The following is a 21,027-nucleotide window of genomic DNA, read 5'->3' on the forward strand; positions in this document are numbered from 1 at the left end:
CGGTCATTCTCCTTTCCAACCCCCAGTCCTAGGCAACCACTAATCTACCTTCTGTCTATAAATTTGCTTTTTCTGGACATTTCATATAAATGGGATCATACAATATGTGGTCTTTTGTGTCTGACTTCTTTCACTTAGCATAATGTTTGTGAGGTTCATCCATGTTTGTAACATGTATCAGTAGTTCCCTTTTATTTCTAAGTAAAAGACTTTTTTTAAGGTTAATTTGAATATCAGTTAACTTTTTATACTCTGTTATATTAAAATCTATTGGTCTGTTTTGTTCTTTGAATGGATCTTTTACCCATACATGATTTTATATACAGTCATGCCTTAGTCGTTTGGAAAACACTGGTTCACAAAGTTATTTGGATCTTCTAAATGTTAACACACATTTCCTTATAAGGTACCCCAAAAAAGGTACCTTATAAGGTACCACATTCATTAATGTCCCCACCAATCTCACCAGACAAGTCTTTAAATACTGGAAAGCTGCCAGGCTCACAGCAGATACTGGTTGTCCAAAATTTTAAGTTTTACTTGAAAGCTCCAATTTTATTGTTGGTAGCAAGTTTTGTTGTTTGTTTTCCTTGAAGTGAGGGGCTCACTTTGTTTGTTCATTGTTTTAGAATCTAAGTGAAACTGTTCCTTGAAAAAAGCAGGTTGTTCAGCTTTCTTCAAACTTTTCAGACACTGCAGGGTTCCTTTCCTGTTTTCTAACTGCAGATGTGTAGTGGTGAAGATACATTGTTTACTAGTACAGCTTTGGTACCAGCAGTTTTACCCACCACTGCTTTTGCACCATCAGTGCAAATGTTAACGCAGTAAAAGAGGCAAAGCCTTATCGTTATTATAAGAACAGGTTTGACGAACTTTGGAGGAAAAAAAGTAGGTTGACCTGACAGATTCCCCGGGGATCCACAGACTGCACTTCCGAGAACCACTGGCTTATAGCATCTTTTATTTAATCATTGCATTTTTGTTGTACTTCAGGGTCCAACAGTAAATCACAGTGTTTGTGAAATAAGGTTTACTTTAAAGGAAAAAGTTTTGTAAGTTGGGGACATTTGATTAACAGTAAAGTCAAATGTTGAAGAAAGCTAAAGATACTCAGACCCATGTCTTCCTTTAATGTTGAATTACGTTACCCATGTGCTTTTTAATTCTTTAAAAGCAAAGTGATTTCTCATAAAAGTGCTAAATTTCAAATACATAGAGAAAATAAACCCTCGCATTTTATTATCTTTGATATTTTTAACCTTTGAGAGTCTGGAAATTAGAAGCCATCTGAATTAACTGGATGTTGTTGCATAATGAAAAATGAATGCTTTATCTTTTTCAGGATGTAGAGTTACTGATGAAATTTTGCATTTAGTGCCAAATAAAGAAACTTTTAGACTCACCCTAAGAGCAGTCAAATTATGGGCAAAACGTAAGTATCCCAGATCTTTTTAAGTTTACACTGTAAAATTACCGCTTTCAGTTACTAATGATAGAAGCACATATGAAAATTCCTGAACCTATTGATACTGTTAGGGATTGAGGTCCAGTAAATTTTGGAGAATCTGTTTCTTTTTCAGGTACAGTGGTTATGGTGATCTGATATGTGACCATACCTCCTTCTTGCTTGATTGAAAACTAAAAACTCCTGACTTCCCATCTTGGGTTTTAGCCAGCCAGTCAGAATGAGTTAGAACTTGAGGAGTGAAACCTTCGTTGTTCTTCATGCTCTCGATGGGGCAGGACCATCTTATTCATCTTTGTCTCCCCATTACCATCAGAGTGTAATTTATAGTAGGTATTCGGTAAAGTTATTAAGTGGAGAGCCTATAGTGATAGTTTCAGCTTCTTTCTGTTTTTGCCTTGTAACACTTTTCTAGTAAAGCCTGGAACTAATTTATATATATACATAGGGTATTGTTCATAAAAGGCCCAAACCTAAGCTGGCACAGCACATTTTTCATAATTTGTAATTATATTTAAGTAGTGCTATACTTCTGGCACCACGTTTTACATAGTCTAAAAATGCACTCGCCGATAAAATTTTTTGTGATGATGGAAATGTTTTCTGTGCTGTCCAAAAGTAACCATGTGGCTATTGATCACTTGAAATGTGCAACTGAGAAACTGAATTTTTTAATCAAATTAAAATTTAAGAGAAGTGAAAGCATATATTCATGTAAAAATTTGTACACAGATGTTCATAGCATTCTTCATAATAGCCAAAAAGTAGAGACAACCTCATGTTCATGAATTGATGAATGGATAAACTAAAGGTGATAGGTATAGCCATAATGTGGAATATTACTTGGCAATAAAAAGGACTGAAGTAAATTCCATTTATATAAAATGTTCACATTAGGCAAATGTAGAGAGATAAAAAGTAGATGAGTATTTGCCTAGGTCTGGGAAGACTGGGAGCAGATAGGAGGGGAGCAACTGCTAAAGGTTTCTTTTTGGGGTGGTGAAAGGGTTCCAGAATTAATTATGGTGATGATTGCACAACTCTGTGAATATACTAAAAGCCATTAATTTTAATCTGTTACATGGATGAATCTTATGGTATGTGAATGATATTTCAATAAAGCTATTACAAAAAAAAAAAAAGTACATATGACTTGTGGCTACCATGTTGGAAGTACATATCTAAAAAGACCTCAGGCAAGTAGGAGTTATCCTTGGACTCAGTTACCTGGTATAGTCAGGATAAAGTAAGTTGCAAGAAAGGGATATCACAATTTTTTTTTCCTTACAAATTAAATTACATAACATGTTTTGTCAATCCTTAGACGTATATTTTACCCATTTAACATATCTGAAATTGAAATTTTTGTATCTTTTTCTCTTGCTTGCTTAGTGGGACATAAAGTAACACTATGTTGGGGTACCTGGGTGGCTCAGTTGGTTAAGCATCCGACTCTTGATTTTGGCTCAGGTCACAGTCTCACAGTTCATGGGATCAAGCTCCACGTCGAGCTCTTCTGCACTGACAGCTCAGAGCCTGCTTGGGATTCTCTCTCTGCCCGCCCCCTGCTTGTGCACATGCTCTCTCTCAAAATAAAAACATTAAAAAAAAAATGTCCTATTATGTAATTGAGGACTTAGTAGTTTTGATCAAATATGGTAATATTTTATAGATTGCTACAAGAAACAATCATAAGAAAAATGAGTACTATCAATGGTGTATTGTACTTTATGGAGAGGTACCCAAAGTCTGCAAAATACTAAAATTAGTCCAGCTTTACACTTGATTTTTAAATGCCCATGAATATAACTAATGAAATGTTTATTCTTCCTACTTGTAGTCCCTCCAGATATCTTTCCTCTTTGTTTTCATTTTTTTCTCAACCATAGCTATTGAAAAGTGGGAAATTCCAATGTTTTATAGTAGAGCCTGCTTGGGCAGTCAGAACTTGGGCAGAGAACTGAGGGGTCTGTTTTTGGAGGGCAAAATAGGGGGATAAGATGCAGTTAATGGCTTACTAATAGAACTGTGGGCCTAGCATGAAGGTCTGCTTATTGATAGTAATGTTATTTCAATAACTAAGCAACAATCTTAGGAACTAAGTTATCCTATTCCTTAGAGTTGAATGTCATGGATAGTAGATCCTAACAATAGTTAACAAAACATTAATTTTCTAGGACGTGGTATTTATTCCAACATGCTGGGATTTCTTGGTGGTGTCTCCTGGGCAATGCTGGTTGCAAGAACTTGCCAATTATATCCAAATGCAGCAGCTTCTACTTTAGTTCATAAGTTCTTTTTAGTTTTTTCCAAATGGTAAGTATTTATGGGCATACTTTCACTATCTTATTAACTTCTCCCTGTATGTAAATTTGTTTGGCAATTTAAGAGTAATGCAGAGACGTTTTCTCTTGTCTTACATTCTTTTTAAGTTAAAAGTTTAAAAATGTCAAATTTGAGACAATGATGAGACACCAGATGGTGCTCTCTTCTGGCATTGAGGGTTTCTGTAAATGTAGGCTTTTAGCTTGAGAGTGGTCATGATAGATTTTGCTCTGCTGACTACTAGCTATGTAGAGGTTAACATATCCTATGTAAAATGGAGGTGATAATCATAGCTACTGCATGGATTTATTAGGAGTATTTTCAGTTAATGTCGGCTCTTAACTGCTATTAAATTATCAGTTAAATCCATAAAAGCAAATAGAAGGAAGGGGAAAATTCAGATTTAAATTAGCTACAGCTTAATGAGCAAAACAGTATTTGTTTTGCCCTTTCAGAAGATACATTTAAAATAAGCAGCTTTTAAAAAAATAAAATTAAAATAAAATAATAAAAAATAAATAAAATAAGGAGCTTTTTCCTTTGTGTACTTCCTTCCCTTGCCCACTTTTTTTTTTTTTTTTTTTTAATACCAAATACCCAGCCATAATGTTTGCCATATGAAAGTTGAAACAGAGTCTAACGACTTTTATGGTTCCTGAAGTGAGGTCCTATGTCAGTTAATTTGCCTTATTCATGTTAGGGAATGGCCAAATCCTGTCCTGCTGAAGCAACCAGAAGAAAGCAATTTGAATTTGCCTGTTTGGGATCCTCGGGTATGTGACTTATTATGGAAATTAATTAAACCTTTTAGGAAAAGGACGATTCTCTAAACTGCAATCTAAAGATAATTTCTCTTGTTTCTGCTCATCTTCCTTCTGTGTAGCTATAGTTCTTTCCTTCTGTCTGCTGTGTCTTTTGGTGAAGATGACGTGTATTCCAAATTCTGATCCAAATGTTATGTCATTAAAAATCACCCACATAAGACTAGATGAGTGAGTGTATCAACCAAAATGTCGTAATCTGTTGCTAAAAACTTACAAGTAATTAATTACTAAAAGTGCTGAAGTATATAAAAGATTTACTTTGCAGTGCAATTTAAAGCAGACTCATGGTTCTAAGCTAGCATAACTCTCACCTTGCATTTTAATTTGCTTTTAGATTGAGTGCTCATTCCTCTGAGTTACCTAGGGGAAATTACCCATTGAGTAGGTGCAGAAAGAGGAGTGAGAAACCATTGGATTAATGCTTTTTGCAGCTCTGATACTGTGTTTCCTTGGTTTTAAGAGACCATCGTTTATAAGATGCACCATCCATTTAACAGCTTTTCAGGGGAAAAATAAACTTCTGCAGAGTTTCCTTTGACTATCAGACACATCTGACTTCAGAAATAAATGTAGTTGGGGAGGGAAAATGTACTTCTTAGAATTGAGGAACTGTAGTATTAAATTTATATTTCATATTCTTCAGACTTTTGGGGAAATGAAGTGAGGACAACTGAAATAGGAGAATAGATCAATTATTCTGCTTCTAATTTCACAGGTAAATCCATCAGATAGGTATCATCTCATGCCCATAATCACCCCTGCCTACCCACAGCAGAATTCTACGTATAATGTGTCCACCTCAACTCGAACAGTAATGGTAGAAGAATTTAAACAAGGTAAACTTGTTGGCCCTTTGCCCTTTATGTATTCCCACAAGTTTTTGGTTTACAACAGTTTTATTCTAAAGTTCAGTTATGCCTATTATTTCTAAAAATTCTTTCAAATATGTATTTTTTCAGTAGTTAGTTTTCTAAAATATAATATTAAGTCCAAAATGGAACCAGCCCAATCTGTTTGAAATTGATTTTTGTGTTATGAGAAATTCTTTTTTTTTTTTTTTTTTTTTTTACTCAAGAGTTTGTTGAGGTTAGAGATTTTGGGGGTAGGTTGATACAGAAACTGATAATAAAATAGCCAGTTTTCAAAATCAGTCTCTGTCTCGTTTTTAATTTAGGTCTTGCAGTCACAGATGAAATCCTTCAAGGGAAATCAGACTGGTCCAAACTACTTGAGCCACCAAATTTTTTTCAAAAGTATAGGTATTTGAAATTTTTCATTTTGTGTGTGTGTGTTTAAGGAAGAATGTTAAATTTACAAAGTTAATATATGATGGGTGACTGTTGTCCCTTACATTTCAAGTGAGGTAGAGAATAGGTTAGCAGAAATCCTAAATGATGAGTTTGTGTATTCTAGTAGTATCTCACCCAGTATTAGTGGTGTTTTTGTTTTTAGTGAATTGATTTTTGATTATAGTGTCTAGAATTGATTTTGTGAAAATCAGAGCGTGTTCTAATTTTCATAAGCTATGTGTCTGCATTAGTTCTTATGTTCATTGGGAGGAAGAAAGAAAAAATAATGATGGAAAAGCAGACCTAACAATGTTTCTGGCTTTTTTTTTTCCATGACTGTTGCTAAAAATTCTTCACAGACATTATATAGTATTGACTGCCAGTGCATCAACAGAAGAAAACCATCTAGAGTGGTAAGTGATATTCAAGTTCTGTACTTAAATTTGTAGTGATAACATTTATATGACGCTTTAGGTTTATAAAATACTTTATCACTAAAATTATTAAATCTTATTAGTGACTGTTATACATGACCATGGAGCATCAGTGTTTAAGAAATGCCATCAAATGAATGTTTCAGAATTAGAGGTAATACAGGATAAGGATATATGTATGTTCTTTGCCTTTGCCACTTCTCAGATTTAAGCAAAATTGTGAGGCACTTCAAACAATTCTGATACCTAGGCTCAAGTTTTCCATCCTTGCCATCATGTTTCCCCTTCAAAACTAAAAGGAAAAGATATTTTATATATTCTTTTAATTTAGGAGATTAGGGACATGAAAGCTTCTGTCAACAGAGAGGCATTTTTGGTCAAGGAGCAGTGCTTTCTTTCTAGTACATCTAAGTTCATGCCCTTTGCCTCCAGTGTGTAGACATCCCTAACTCTATTAGGCAGAAGCTATTAGGCCACCAGAGATGGCTGTGCTTTCCTCGGGTCTGACTTCTGGGAAAGAAAAACACAATACTGTCTTACTTTTGCTTCCAAAGTTTAGTGCTTATTTTATTGATAATTAAAGAGGCACTGAAAAGAATCCTTTCACTAAAACAACGTATTTCATTTGTCTAGATTGGGAATCAGGAAACTATGATCTGGGCCAAACCTAGTCTGCCACATGTTTTTATAAATAGTTTTATTGAAATACAGCCACACTCACTCATTTATATGTTGTGTATGACTGCTTTCCTGCTATATGGCAGGGTTGAATAGTTACAACAGAAACTCTATAGCCACAAAGCCCAAAATACTTACTCTCTGACCAACACTGAGTAGTAACCCAGTGTTTCATAAATGTGCTGTTGAAGCACACACAATTACAATGTATAAGCTTTTTCAAGTGTTTGAATAATTAAAAATGTTCTTGTAGTTTTTCTAATTAATAAAATCATTGTAAATTTACATAGCTGACAGCAGTCACATGTGTTAAATGAGATAGAAAATAAAGTTGCAGATACCTGATGAAACTTTCTATATTTTAGTAGTATCTGATCTGACTTTACTGAATTCTTTTTTAAATGTAATATCTAGTACCAATTTTATGAAAATCAGCATGTTTTATTTCATTTAGTGCCAGTTATTAGCTTTTTTTGTTCACATGATTTAAACATATCTTAGCCTTACGGTTTAGATACAAGATTTGAAAGTGAAAAAAATCAACAGTTTTTGTTCATACTGAGATCATGACTATTTTATGGTCTAAACAGGCAGGGTAGTTTAGATTAGGAATTCATTAAGTAGATCATTTCTTTTAAGGGGGGGGGGGACACAAATTGACAAAGTAACTTGTCATTTACTTAAATGGTATTTTAAACAGTCCCTAATATATTAGACTGAATTTTTTTTTTTTTTTTTTTCAATTGAACATGTAAAGCATCATAGCTATCATATGCCTTTTTGGGTTACTTAGGTGTAGTTTCCAAATTTCATATGGAAAAATTTTGTCCACTCTTCTATTTCAGGGTTGGATTAGTAGAATCTAAAATCCGTGTGCTTGTTGGAAACTTGGAACGGAACGAATTTATTACTCTTGCCCATGTAAATCCCCAGTCATTCCCAGGAAATAAGGAACATCATAAAGAGTAAGTTAAATATTTTTTAATACTGTGTTTCTTAAATAATGTTATTTGACAACAGGCATGATTTAAGATCAGTTGTGACATTGTCATTTAACAAACATTGATGGGGGATGATGATACATTATGTATTTGAACATGAGTGGTCCTACATTAAAACTAGTATATGCTATGTTGGTAGCCCACAGACCCCAGCAGAAACTCCCATCACAAGTTTGGAGCATCTTTATGAATATATTTGATGCGTTACTTTCAAAGCCATTTAATCCTCTTTATTGCAACACAGGGTAACTGATCAGTGTTTTTTGGTGTCAATTTTAAGAATTTAGCCAAACCAGGGTGGGGGGCCACCTGGGTGGCACAGCCAAGCATCCAACTCTTGATCTCGGCTCAGGTCATAATCTCACAGTTCCTGAGTTTGAGCCCCACATGGGGCTCTATGCTGATGATGCAGAGCCTGCTTGGGATTCTGTCTCTCCTCTCTGCCCCTCCCCTGCTTGTATGTATGTACACTTTCTCTCTCTCAAAATAAATAAATAAATAAGCTTAAAAAAAAAAAAATGAATTTAGCCAAACCAGGGAGACTGGGTGGCTCAGTCAGTTAAGCATCTGACTCTTGATTTCAACTCTGGTCATGATCTCCTAGTTCATGAGTTTGAGCCTTTGGGCGGAGCCTGCTTGGGATTCTCTCCCTCTCTCTCTGCGCCTCTCCTGCTCATGCTTTCTCTCTCTCTCAATAAATAAATAAATAAACTTACAAAAAAAAGAACTTAGCCAAACCATTGCAATTTGTATTTATGTTTCCATGGAGATTGAGTTTGAATTACCAAATGACATCTGTAAAATTATAATAAATAAATAAATAAATGGAAATTAAATTTTTTTATTTTATAGCAACAATTACGTGTCAATGTGGTTCCTTGGAATAATTTTTCGGAGAGTTGAAAATGCAGAAAGTGTTAACATAGACCTGACCTATGATATACAGTCGTTTACTGATACAGGTAAGACTTTGTCATCATGGAGCTATGGTTCTCAAGTTTGGTTGTAACAGTATCATCTGCCATGGATCTGGCTGGCTAGATTTGTTAATTGGTTAAATGAATGTGTACATCCATATTATGAAAACCTATGCTCCTATTTTAAAAAGGCATAGTGAAATAATTTCCAAGACATTAAGTAGGGCTAAAGTTGCAAAACAGTATGTATAGTATGCTACAATTTCTGTAAATAAATAAACACATTTGCTTGTAAGTACCTAGAATATCTTTGGAAGGATATATAGTTTTAAAAAAAAGAAGGTGGTAGAACTGGTTGCTTTTTAGGTCAAGGAACCAGGTGTGTCTAGGGGATAGTGTGAGGAGACTTCTTTGAACTGCTTGAGTTTTGTGCCAAGTGATGGCATTATCTATTTCAGAACAAAAAGAAGACTAAAGAAACTATACAGGTTATTTTTATTTTCAGTGTGCGCAGATATGTGCACTTGATAGTCTTGATTAGGTTTCAGAATCAGAGAAAGAGTGTCTTTTACATCTAGCTCCCTAATAACAGCTCTCTGGAATATCTTAACGTATCTTTTATAAATTTGGAGTTGTATTAATCTGGAATAGTGTACATTCATACTATTAATATTTTTGGCTTGGCTTATCTGAGTTTTCTAAATTCTTCTAAACTAGCTTTCACATTTATCATGAAAATGCAGATTCCTGTACATCACGTCGGCACTACCGAATCCCACACTCTGGGAGTGGAGCCAGAGAATCTGCAAGTTGAACAAGCACTCCTGGTGATGCTTTTATAAGCAATCTGGAATGAAAACATGGATATACATTTTTCCATTCTAATTTGGGCTCATTTTTCCAAAAGCAGGAGATTGGGAAGCTCTGTTTGTTGTAGATTTATAGAATGTTCTTCTCCAGATAGAGATTCTGAGACCCCAAGCGAGGAGATAATGTACCACATTTCACAGTAGTTAACTATGCAAAAGAAGCCTCTCCTCTGTGTCTTCAGTAAGCTTATGATCTAATTTGGTATTCACAGTTAAACGTACATTAAATAATTCGTGTTAATAAAACTGACTTTGTTACAAGATGTGAAAAGTGCTAGAAAGGGACTCTAGGGCTGTGTGTATTCCACCATCAGCAAGTATTCAGGGCTTTTGAGCCTCATTTCCCCACCTGTACAATAAGGATGTACTTCTGGATAGTTCCTGACAGTCCAATATTCTATGATTAGTGTAGTAAAAGAAACATCATGGTGGATGACAACTTGTATTGCATCTTGGATCTTTAGTATAAGGATTAGCTTAGACTTGGGTGAGTAATTATGAGAAGAGATTGTCTTTTGGGAAAATAACAGTAAACAGGATTTGGAAAAAACTTTTTTCATGCATTTTAATGAGATTTGATTATTGGAAAGTCTTAGAAGTTGGACATGGGAAAACTAGTTGGTACTTAAATAGGATTGTGAAATGAAAATGTTTTAAAAATACTTGTTCTGTAAGCAGAGTGGGTATGTATGTTTGTGAGATTATGGGGACATATCAAATATATGCATTTTGGGAAAAGAAAACAGACTTCCTGGTTGAGGAAGAAGTTGCCCATTTAACATACTAACATTGTTACAGTGTACAGACAGGCAAACAATATAAACATGCTAAAGGAAGGGATGAAAATTGAAGCAACTCATGTTAAAAAAAAGCAACTTCATCACTACCTTCCCGCAGAGATTCTTCAAAAGAAGAAAAAGGTGAGTTTGTAATGTTAACTCTCCAGTATGGTTCCCCTCAGACAGATGTTCCTGGGATCAGATTGGCATTCTGACAGCTCCCAAACCTATTAAGAAAAAAAGGAAAGAAAAGTACATTTCAGTCTAGAACTAAAATCTCCCCTTCATTCATCACAAAAGATTCATTTTATGTACTTCAGAATTGAAACCAGTAATTATTCTCATTTGCTTTTTGAAATCCTAACTGCTTTTCCCTCTTTCAGCAAAGTCTTTCTGATGTCAGTCGAAGTTCAGGTGGACCTCAATCCAAAAGATCATCTCTGGATAGCAATTGTTTGGATAGCTCCAGAGACACTGATAATGGAACTCCTTTTAATTCCCCAGTGTCTGCAAACAAACCTTCCAAGCCTGACGTTCTTCCTTCAGGAGAAACAGAAAGGTCTGCACTTCAGAATTTTCCTTTCACTCTTCAGTTTGAGGATGATGTAAACTTTTCTGTCCTTAGCTAAGTATCTTAACTGTTAAAATACCTTAGCAGTTACTAGTCATTTTCTGACTAGAAATACTTGACAATGCGTTGTAATCCTGTGGGACGTGGTATCGGCTCATGAATATGTAGGACTTTAAAAGTACACAGAAATGCCCAGGTCTTTTCAGTTTTTTCTCATTTTTCACTCAGTCCTCTGCCTTTTTTCCTCTTTTCTCTTCCTCCAATGGAACATTAAAGTAGGAGTACTTGAAAGAAGTCATCCTGAATGTTAGAATATGAGTGTTTTAAATAAGTCACACAAAGTATTTAATGATAATTCAACACTTTTAATAGGAATAATACTGAGCCTGCTGCTGTAATTGCGGAAAAGCCACTGAGTGTGCCACAAGCTCAAGGACTGTCTATCCCAGTCATTGGTGCAAGTATGTATCTGCACTTCTGTTAATAACCATTCTACTATGTATATATTTAATTGCTAGAATTTTTCTTTTTTCCTTTTCAGAAGTTGATTCTGCAGTAAAAGCCGTATCGCCCCCAGCTGTGTGCACCATTCCTACTGTAGTAGGACGAAATGTCATTCCTAGAATCCCAGCACCCCACAACCCTGCCCAGGGACAGCCACATCTTAATGGAATGTCAAACATAACTAAGAATGTTGCACATAAGAGGTCCCATTCCCCATCCGTAGATGGGTCTTCTAAGAGGTTGAAAGAAATAGAAAAGGTAAAGTTACAACCTTAGTGGTAGTCCTTTTTTTTAAGTTAAACTAGACTAAAGAAATTCACAACTCTCCATAGCTGTCTTAGTGTTCTGTTAGGATTTGTTTAAAAAGAATATTTACCCAAACCCTAAAGGAATAATACTGATTGTTATCCTAAATTCAGATTACTAAAACTAGATCTGAAAACTTGAGTAATTGGTCTGAGTTTCTCTTTGACTTACACAGAAGTTACTATTGGTAACCAGTCATATTTATTGTGTTATAATGTTGATGTTTTCTGCCTCCAGTAGGTGGTGGTAAAACTATTATCATCTGAATTGATTTAACCGAAAAGGTCACTCAAGTTGAAGTTAAAGGTGGCAGCTAAATTTAGTCTAATTTAAGTTGCAGTAGTTTTGACAGTAGCCTTATCATTAGCCTCTCAGTTTATATAGATTGTATGGGTTTTGTAGGTGATAATAGCAATTCATCTTAGTATTTATATTCCAGTTTATTCGACTTGAATCAACATTTAAGGAATCACGTGCTCCTGAAGACAGAAAAAGAAAAGCAATGGTAAATACGTTAACAGTGTGCTTCAAAATATTACTTTCAAAGAGCCATAGATCAGGAAAAGGACTGTATATTTGAAAATGGATCATATTAGATAGGTCCGTGAAGTTTGGGTTATGTTTTATTTTGTGTAGACATAAGCATACATAGGAAGGAAAGTTTTCATTTGTATATAATTCTATTTTTAGGATGCCATTGGAGGAGAATGTATGCCTATTCCAACTATTGATACATCACGCAAAAAGGTAAAGTCTTACTCGTAGGTAATCTACAGGTACGAAAAGCTTAAGAGCCATGCACTGGGTGAAAGAAAAGGGTAATAAGATTTTGTCCCTGTCCTCAAAGATGAGCAGTATAGTTTGGAGTTGGGGTAGAAACGCAAGCAAGGTCTGGTCTTAAATATATGTACTTCCAAAGTCAGGAAAAGAGGAAGTTATTTAAGCTTAGCTATTCATTCACATTACGTTCAACCTTTGTTCTTTTTTCAAGCACAGTAATTTCTTACCAACGCTTGATACATCTTTTGATGTATACCATTGCTTACTGTCAAAACTTAGGCTTGATACTTATTAATATTTTGGAAGAACCTAATGTAATGGAATACATAGTACCTTTAAAACATGAGCTAAAGAACCCCTAAATCTTAATTTCAAAATTTATTTTTCAAAGAATCGCCATTGAAACTAATAATACAGTATTATTAAGCATGGAAGGCTAATAAGTAGGTGCTGAAAACTCAGCCTTGTGTAGATCAGAGAAGTCCTTTTCTGAGCATTTACAGTCAACAAAATGGCTTATTTTCACCCCCATCGAAAAGTACTTATCACAATCAACCAGGCTCCTCACAATGTAATAGCCACTTAATTTTATTTGTTAAAGTTTATTTATTTTGGGAGAGTGCAAGTGGGGGAGGGACAGAGAGAGGGAGAGAGAGAATCCCAATGCAGTGCTCCATCTTCCAAACCGTGAGATCATGACCTGAGCCGAAGTCAAGAATCAGATGCTAAACCGACTGAGCCACCCAGGCACCCCTTTACTGGCTTTTGAAGCAAATAGTATCATACTTTATATTAGCTGTAGAATTCATACAAATTCCTTTTAACATAAAGAGTACATTACAAAAAATATGAGTATATGATTATATGTGATAATGGAAGAAAAAAATCTGGTATGGTTATTAAGGTACAAGACCATGAAATGACAGGCTGGGTCTAGGTTGAAAATATTTCAAGTATAGAGGGTAAGGATATAAACCAAACAAATGTGGCAAATGTTTAATAATGTCTGAGTGTTAATTGTGGCATTAAAAAGTCTTCATTGTCGTATTCTCTACTTTTTTTGTATGTCTGAAATTTTTCATGTTTTTTGAATGGCTGTGGGTATGTAGGTTTGGCCAAGTTAGTGACATGAGAGAATTAACTCTCGCGTACTGTTTCCATCACACAGCTATCTGTAAGAGGTCTCTTTCTCAATTTCTCAGGATTTACCTTCATGATATAATCATCTTTAGTATCCTCAGAAGACTTTATATAGATGTACCTGAGTTTCACTATCACTGAAGTTAACGTTACCTGGTCTGACTACAAAGTCCATTTTCCTGAAAACTCCTCTCACAAGTTGGATTTACAGTGTTGTTCTCCACGAATATATGACAGATCCTGTTTTCTTCTGTAGCACACTCTTTTTTCACCCACCACCACCACTTTCCTGCTTAGTGACCCTGCTTTTCGTACTTCTCTTTACCATTGCCTGACTTTGTGCATTTCTCAATCCAGAAGTGGCGAGTGATTTAACAAAGCCCTTTTTCCTATACATACACTCCTCCCACTTGCACCCTTTCCCTGTGCCTCTGCTTTTCACCTCTGACTGCATAAAAAAAGTCCCCAAACCAAGGAAATGACTATGAACATTGGAAGAAAGTATTCAACACATATGTGAGTGTTTAAGAGCTTAAGGAATTTGAAGGAAAACTCAGTTTTGTGACTGATTTACTAGTTGAGGCTTTATAATATATGTTTGCTTTTCCTTCTTTATTTCTATTCCTTTCTAATAGAGACTACCCAGTAAAGAACTACCGGATTCATCATCTCCGGTTCCAGCAAATAACATTCGAGTCATCAAAAATTCCATTCGACTGACCCTTAATCGGTAAAAGCAGTGCCTCCTTACTTAAGTGAATATGCAATCATTTAGTGGCATAGAGCAGCCACTCTTTTTAAAATAGAAGTGGCTGTCACACATATAATAAGGTGAAAGTTACAGTCATCGGACTAACAAGCTTGAAGTGGTTTTGAACTCTCACACTTTGACCTGCAGATGCCGTAGCATTCTCTCATTGATTTGCTACGTACACTTCTGTGAGGATCATCTGCTATCAGATTGTCATCTGCAATGTTATGGCTTTGCGTTGGAGGTTTTACTGCCTTAACTTTCGATGCTTGTTTCTCTGTTGTGGGAACCAGTTCTCGGCTCTTTGGACATGGATAAAACGAGGCCAGAACTTTTTTTTTTTTTTTTTTAAGTCTTATGTTATAATCATTGTATAGAACTGAAAAAGTTGAAAACAAAAAAATTGTAATTTTCCAAATGTTAACACATTTACTTTAGCCTTGAAGCCACTTTGTGAAACCTGAGATAAGTGAATGTGAGGTATCTTTTCTGCTTTCCTCATTTGTGTAGATGTACTTATTGTCTATTCTGTTGATTTAAATTATTTTTTTCCAGAATGGCACATGGAATATTTAAATTTTTATTTTTTTGTGCCTTTCTGTCCAAATGTTGCATAGTTACCAGGGAGGATTAGTCCAGTGATTACATAAGAGTTGGGCACCATAAATTCTCTATATTTTGCCTCCCATGGAGGCCTTCGAAATGCATCTTTATTAAGAATCAAAATGTAACCAAGATACTGAAAGTCAGTATATGAATGGTGAAATTGTTACATATCCTAGCTCATGCCATTCTTGTTAGTTGACTGGTGTTTTTTACCAAGGAGCAACTCATTCCAGCATCAACGAGATACCTTTAAATATGGCAGACTTGTATTCTTGAGGTGTAAAATTAACTCGGCATGATAATTCTTGACCATTACTTACCCCACAACTTCAAATAGTTTCTTCATGGACTAGGCATGCAGAAATAAGCAGTGGATTTTACTGAAACCTAAGGCATTTTTTGGACGACATTGTTACCAACCATTAATTGGCTCAGGACCTTTGTAATTTTTATTTAACGATATGAGTTGTCTTTTTTTACACTGCTTTTTTCAATGCATTTCTTAATATTTTTTAAGTTTCATGAACGCATGCTCAGTTTATTAAAATCCATAACCATGTAATTCTTCTTGTAATATGTTGATTCAGTGTTTTGTAAATGAAGTCGTATGTATTTTCAGAGTATTTTTGTATGTACTGTAAGATACCATCTTTTCAAAGAGAAAACTTTAAAACCTTTACTGTCTCTCTTTAATTTTTTTAAATGTGGATTATGCTTGAATTACTCTTAAAATGAAAATGTATAGATTGCACAGCCAGGAATGCTGGTATTTATTACTTTCTTCAGCTTTCACTCAGCAATTTAGTAGGTTCTGGTAGGAAAAACACAAATGGTACATTTGAATGGAGCAGGGAAAATACTTGGTTGTATATTTTATAGGACTCATGGGACCCGTTTAGCCCGTGGAATAATAGTCCATTTTCTCTCACAAGCCCCTTACCACAGAGTTGAAATGCTTGGAATCCTGATAGAGAGCAGTATCCTTCTCCCACTCCTGTTCCGTGATCCCTCGGTTACTGAAATGGAAATTCTAGTATTTAATCTCTTACAAGGGACAACTTAGAAGAGCAAGGAAAAAATAGTTGTTGTTCTGTTACTCTCTTTTTACATAGTAAAAGGCAAAAGTGAAATCCTGTAACCAAGTTGTAGCTCACTTGGAAAGCTCTTCTTTTAGCCAACCCTTTCCTTTATTCAAGTATTTTTAAATTTGTCCTATAAAAACTCTTTGAGCAGAAGTAAAAGATTATGAAAGGACTAAATAATTTAAAAATTCTTCAGTTAGGAAGATTTGATTAAATTTTCTGTATGTGCTATGTTTGCATTTCTGTGTTTAATATCTAGCTATTTTCCCCTTCTTTTATCAGTATTCAAGTCTCTAAGAATTCTGTTTGCCTTCCTATATAAACATTCTTTAGAATGACTAGTAGAGTTTTTCTTCAATAAGAAAGCAACAGGCCTAACCCTTATACCACAGTATAGTCATTTCTCGTCTGTTCAGCATGGGATTGAGACACAGCCAAATCGGTTGAATGTTAGACACCTCAAAGATCACATTCTTCAACCTGTTTGATAACTTGGGAGTTGAAGAGATGCTTTTGAGATGGTGGGTTTGGTCAGAAATGAAGTGTTTTCTATCCTAAACAGTAGATAGAATGTTCAGTACATTTTGTGAGCGTAGTAGGAAAGCTCCATTGTACTGGTTCCAAGTAAGTAAAAGGGGAAGGTTTGTATTGGGATTGTATGTTATGTTCAGAGGCACTAAATAAATGGGTCTTCAAGTTTGAAACTTACCCAGAAATATATTTTATAAAGTTAATAACCTCCAGTATGTAGACACATGTTCATTTTCCCAAGGGTATGAAATCTTAATCTCAGTGTTCAGGACTGGCTCTGAAGAATAGTATGTATCAAAGGAAAATACTTGTCTGCTAGCTTAAATCACAGGGACTTAATTCATTTGAGAGGGTACATGGCTTAAAACCTTGTAAAATTGGGGCAAAATGAATTTTAAAAGACTATTGGTGCTTACAATAACTGTCTTAAAGCGACAAGTAACCTTATTAAAATGCTTACTTTACTACAGTAGCAATAAAGTACAGATGAACAGTGTGGAAATGGGCTAAACTTATTTTGTGTTCCTCAGCTTTGAAATAGGAATTCCTAACTCGGGGATCATGGGCCTTTGGGAATCCTTTGCAAATGTATATAAGAAATTTGTTTATATGCGTTTTTGTTTTGTTTTTTTCTGGCGGGGGCGGGGGAATTCATAAATTTGATCAGCTTCTCAAAGTGGTTCATGACCCTTAAAAAAAAAAAGGGATGATGGGGCATTCTTAGGAACCACAGCTTTGCAACATTGAATTATCCCAGACTCTTTGAGGTTTTTTCCCATAAGCTTTCTCTGTTGTAGATTTCTGAAACTGTAGTATGGCTCTTAACTAGTAAAGTGGGCTGTTGGAGGATTCTGGAATACCAAATTTCTCCAAATTTCTTTATATATTTCAGATGAACCAGTATTTAGATGAATCAGTATTTAGAAGAATGCTTACTATTGAATTTATAAATGTCCTCATGTTTACATTCATTAACAGGGTCAAACTTTAATAACTTTCAACCTAAGATTGATCAGAGCAGAATAGCTCAGAATGATCTTTAGAAATAGTAAACAATAGAATTAATCAGTGAGGATCCTAATCCTTTGGTTTCAGCAGCATTAACGTTCTCTCTTGTTCCTTCAGGTTTGTGGTTCAGAGCAGAACAGTCTGAACAGAAAGATAAAGAGAGAACTTTAGTTTTAAAAAATAATGTGTTCTTAAATAACCATCAAATCTTCCAAAGCTTAGAATTTAGGTCATAATGATATGGTAAATAGTGCAGACAATGGAAGAAAACAGGTCTCAATAATGGTAACTATTTCCTTTGGGTTTTTTTTAAAGAATTGTACAAGGTAAGATCCTCACCAGATTCCCTATTTTTTCTGAATTTTACTGATACCATTTTATATCTGTAGTTGAACATAAGATTATCATCGGGTTTGCTACAATTTTTAAGCCATTGCTGCATTTCAGCAAAGAGTCACATAATTACCTTATAAAGAACTTAAGATATCTTTGAGGTAAATGGTGCTACATCATTCCACAGTATTATGTAAAATGAATGCAGCTGCCGTTCCTTTCTAGATAGCTGTTTGTGTAGTTCATACTAATATTTCCTGCCTTTTATTTGGATTGTCTTATTTCTTAGTTGTACACACAAGCCTCACTTGTCTGGAATAAGTAATCAAATAAACTTGCTTTGCTAAATAGGTGTTGATGATTGATATTATTTGGGAGCAAGTCAAAATATCTTAGTTATTTTTCAAACCAGCAGCCAATTTGGGTCATTTATCACCAAGACTCTTTCTAGCAGATTATCGTATCCAGTATCTGCTTAATATGAAAGCAAAGCTCATACTCAATTTGTCTCACAAACGTTAAACATCAGCAAGCAGTAGCACATGGTGGCATCTGCCTCAAGAACTGGGGGCAAAATCTGTCACTTGTGGTCAATAGAAGGCGACCAGAATTCTCTACTAATGGCTGGACAGAGGTGCATTTCACAATCAGGCCTTGGGTACTGTTTACAGAAGTACAAGTTACAGAGTTGATTACATTCTTGTTACTTTAACAGTAACTTGTTTTTAGCCAAGCCACATATCTTGAATACTAGTACTGAATTCACAAATAACCTGTGTCTACATCAAGATTATTAGTTAGCCATTCATGGCACCAATGGAAATACATTTGACATTAAGCTAATTAGCAAAGCCTCCTGTATTTATTGATCTATGGGTGACAACAGTAGGGCTTCTAAACAGTTACTTGGGATTTCTAATGTCTTGCTGATTGGACTGCCAGCTGACCATCCCTGGAGTGAATTTATGGAACAACTTGCTGCTCCTAGGATATAACTTTTAACACGATTATCACACTATGCTGAAATGTTCTCAAGAAAATTGGCAGGTACTGTATGGATCCCAGTGCCTTAAGGTATTAAGGCAAAATAGAATTGAATTTATTGCTGTTAAAGCACATATTCTAAAACCTATCTTTCAAACCACATGATCTAGCCAAACTTTTACTTCTTGGTCCCCAAAATGACATACTTCTAAACCCTTCCTTACCAGTGCCCAGTTGCTGGCCTTTCAGGCCTAATGGCTGCATAAAGCCTTCTGATAACCGAATGGCCAGCGTGAATCACCCTACCTTCCTAACATACACCTTTTAACATTTCAATTATTCTAACTTGTGAAATGTTCAGTTGTTTCTCCTAAAGAGATTGTAGGTTTGAGACTAGTAACCTTTAGCCAAGAATCTATATGTAGTGGGTGCCCAGAAGATGCTGAAGAGGAGTCCTGTTTGGTTGGCTGGTTTTTTGATTTGTGTTTGTTTCTTATTTGATTAAGATTATCTAGGAGACCTGATGAAGGATCTCAATCACAGAGGCAAACAAAAGCCAGTGAAAATCCTTGTTTTACAAACCTTTTCAACCGTTAACGCTAAGAAGTACATTTTATATTGCAAGCTAGCATGTGTACATACACCAATGTGTCTGTATATATATAATTTATATGCAAATTATGTATGTACACATACATAATTAAATCTCACCACTCCCCCCCCAAAAATGGTTTCCTTGGTGTGATACAGGTTATTTTTAAGTGCTAATGTTGAAGTTCTCTCTCCAAAAGCTGGAGGGTGGGCTGGGATAAACTGAAGAAGAACAAGCATGCCTTACTAACCAAGTGTCACTCCAGTAAGGTGCAGAAATTACTCACTTTGATTATTACATGGTGCTGGGGAAATGACAGCTGCATGCCAAAAAAAAAAAAAGAAGAAGAAGAAAGAAAGAAAAACTGCACCACTTTCTTACACTATACACAAACTCAAAATGGATTAAAGGCCTAAATGTGAGACCTAAAACCATAAATCTCAAAGAAAACATAAGCAGTAATCTCTTGGACATCATCCTTAATATTTTTCAGATATGTCTCCTCAGGCAAGAAACACAAAAATAAACTATTGGGACTACACCAAACTAAAAAGTTTTTACATAGCAAAGGAAACAAAACAAAAAGGTAACCTACAAGATGGGAGAAGATATTTGCAAATGATGTATCTGATAAGAAGTTAGTATCCAAAGTATATAAAGAACTTCTCCAACTCAACATCAAAAAACCCCAAATAACTTAATTGAAAAATGGGCATGTATGTCTTCCAAAGAAGACATGGATTGCAAATAGTCACGTGACAAGATGCTCAACAGGGAAATGCAAATCAAAGCTACCATGAGGCATCACCTCACTCCTGTCAGGATGGCTAAAATAAAAATCACAAGAAATAGCAAGTGTTGACAAGGATGTGGAGGAAAAGGAACCCTCATGCACTGTTGGTGGGGATGCAAACTGGTGCAGCCAAGAGAACAGCAGTTTGGAGAGTCCTCAAAAACTCAAAATAGAACTACCATATGATCTAGTAATTCCACTACTGGACATTAATGCAAAGAAAATGAAAACACTAGTTCAAAAGAATATCATTTTTTTGTTCACTGTAGCATAATTTACAATAAGCAACTGTGAAAGCTACCCAAGTGTCCATCAATGGACAAAGAAGATGTGGTATATGTATGCACACACTGGAATATTACTCGGCCATAAAAAATAATGAAATCTTGCCATTCATGACAACATGGATGGATCTAGAGGGTATTATGTTAAATAAGCCAGAGAGAGCCAAATACCATATGATTT

At 35.2% G+C, this 21,027-nt stretch overlaps 1 protein-coding gene across 3 annotated transcripts in view; it reads left to right on the plus strand.

The window, feature by feature from the left end:
- PAPOLG (poly(A) polymerase gamma) overlaps positions 1-15,916 on the plus strand; it is a 29,018-nt gene extending 13,102 nt beyond the window's left edge. Inside the window, exons 8-22 of one of the 3 annotated variants that reach the window (XM_042932348.1) lie at positions 1,343-1,432; positions 3,643-3,781; positions 4,491-4,563; positions 5,330-5,450; positions 5,789-5,873; positions 6,263-6,316; positions 7,861-7,980; positions 8,869-8,978; positions 10,601-10,722; positions 10,965-11,140; positions 11,525-11,613; positions 11,694-11,914; positions 12,402-12,467; positions 12,653-12,709; positions 14,518-15,916. In XM_042932348.1, the coding sequence (XP_042788282.1) occupies positions 1,343-1,432; positions 3,643-3,781; positions 4,491-4,563; positions 5,330-5,450; positions 5,789-5,873; positions 6,263-6,316; positions 7,861-7,980; positions 8,869-8,978; positions 10,601-10,722; positions 10,965-11,140; positions 11,525-11,613; positions 11,694-11,914; positions 12,402-12,467; positions 12,653-12,709; positions 14,518-14,616 (1,622 nt within the window). In that variant the 3' untranslated portion in view covers positions 14,617-15,916. Of the gene's footprint in view, positions 1-1,342; positions 1,433-3,642; positions 3,782-4,490; positions 4,564-5,329; positions 5,451-5,788; positions 5,874-6,262; positions 6,317-7,860; positions 7,981-8,868; positions 8,979-9,676; positions 10,723-10,964; positions 11,141-11,524; positions 11,614-11,693; positions 11,915-12,401; positions 12,468-12,652; positions 12,710-14,517 lie in introns of those variants that run through there. The other 2 variants (XM_042932350.1, XM_042932349.1) reach the window with 2 other exon arrangements.
- Positions 15,917-21,027: the final 5,111 nt, after the last annotated feature.

Source organism: Panthera leo, chromosome A3, assembly GCF_018350215.1.
Source record: "Panthera leo isolate Ple1 chromosome A3, P.leo_Ple1_pat1.1, whole genome shotgun sequence".
NCBI classification, from domain to species: Eukaryota; Metazoa; Chordata; class Mammalia; order Carnivora; family Felidae; genus Panthera; species Panthera leo.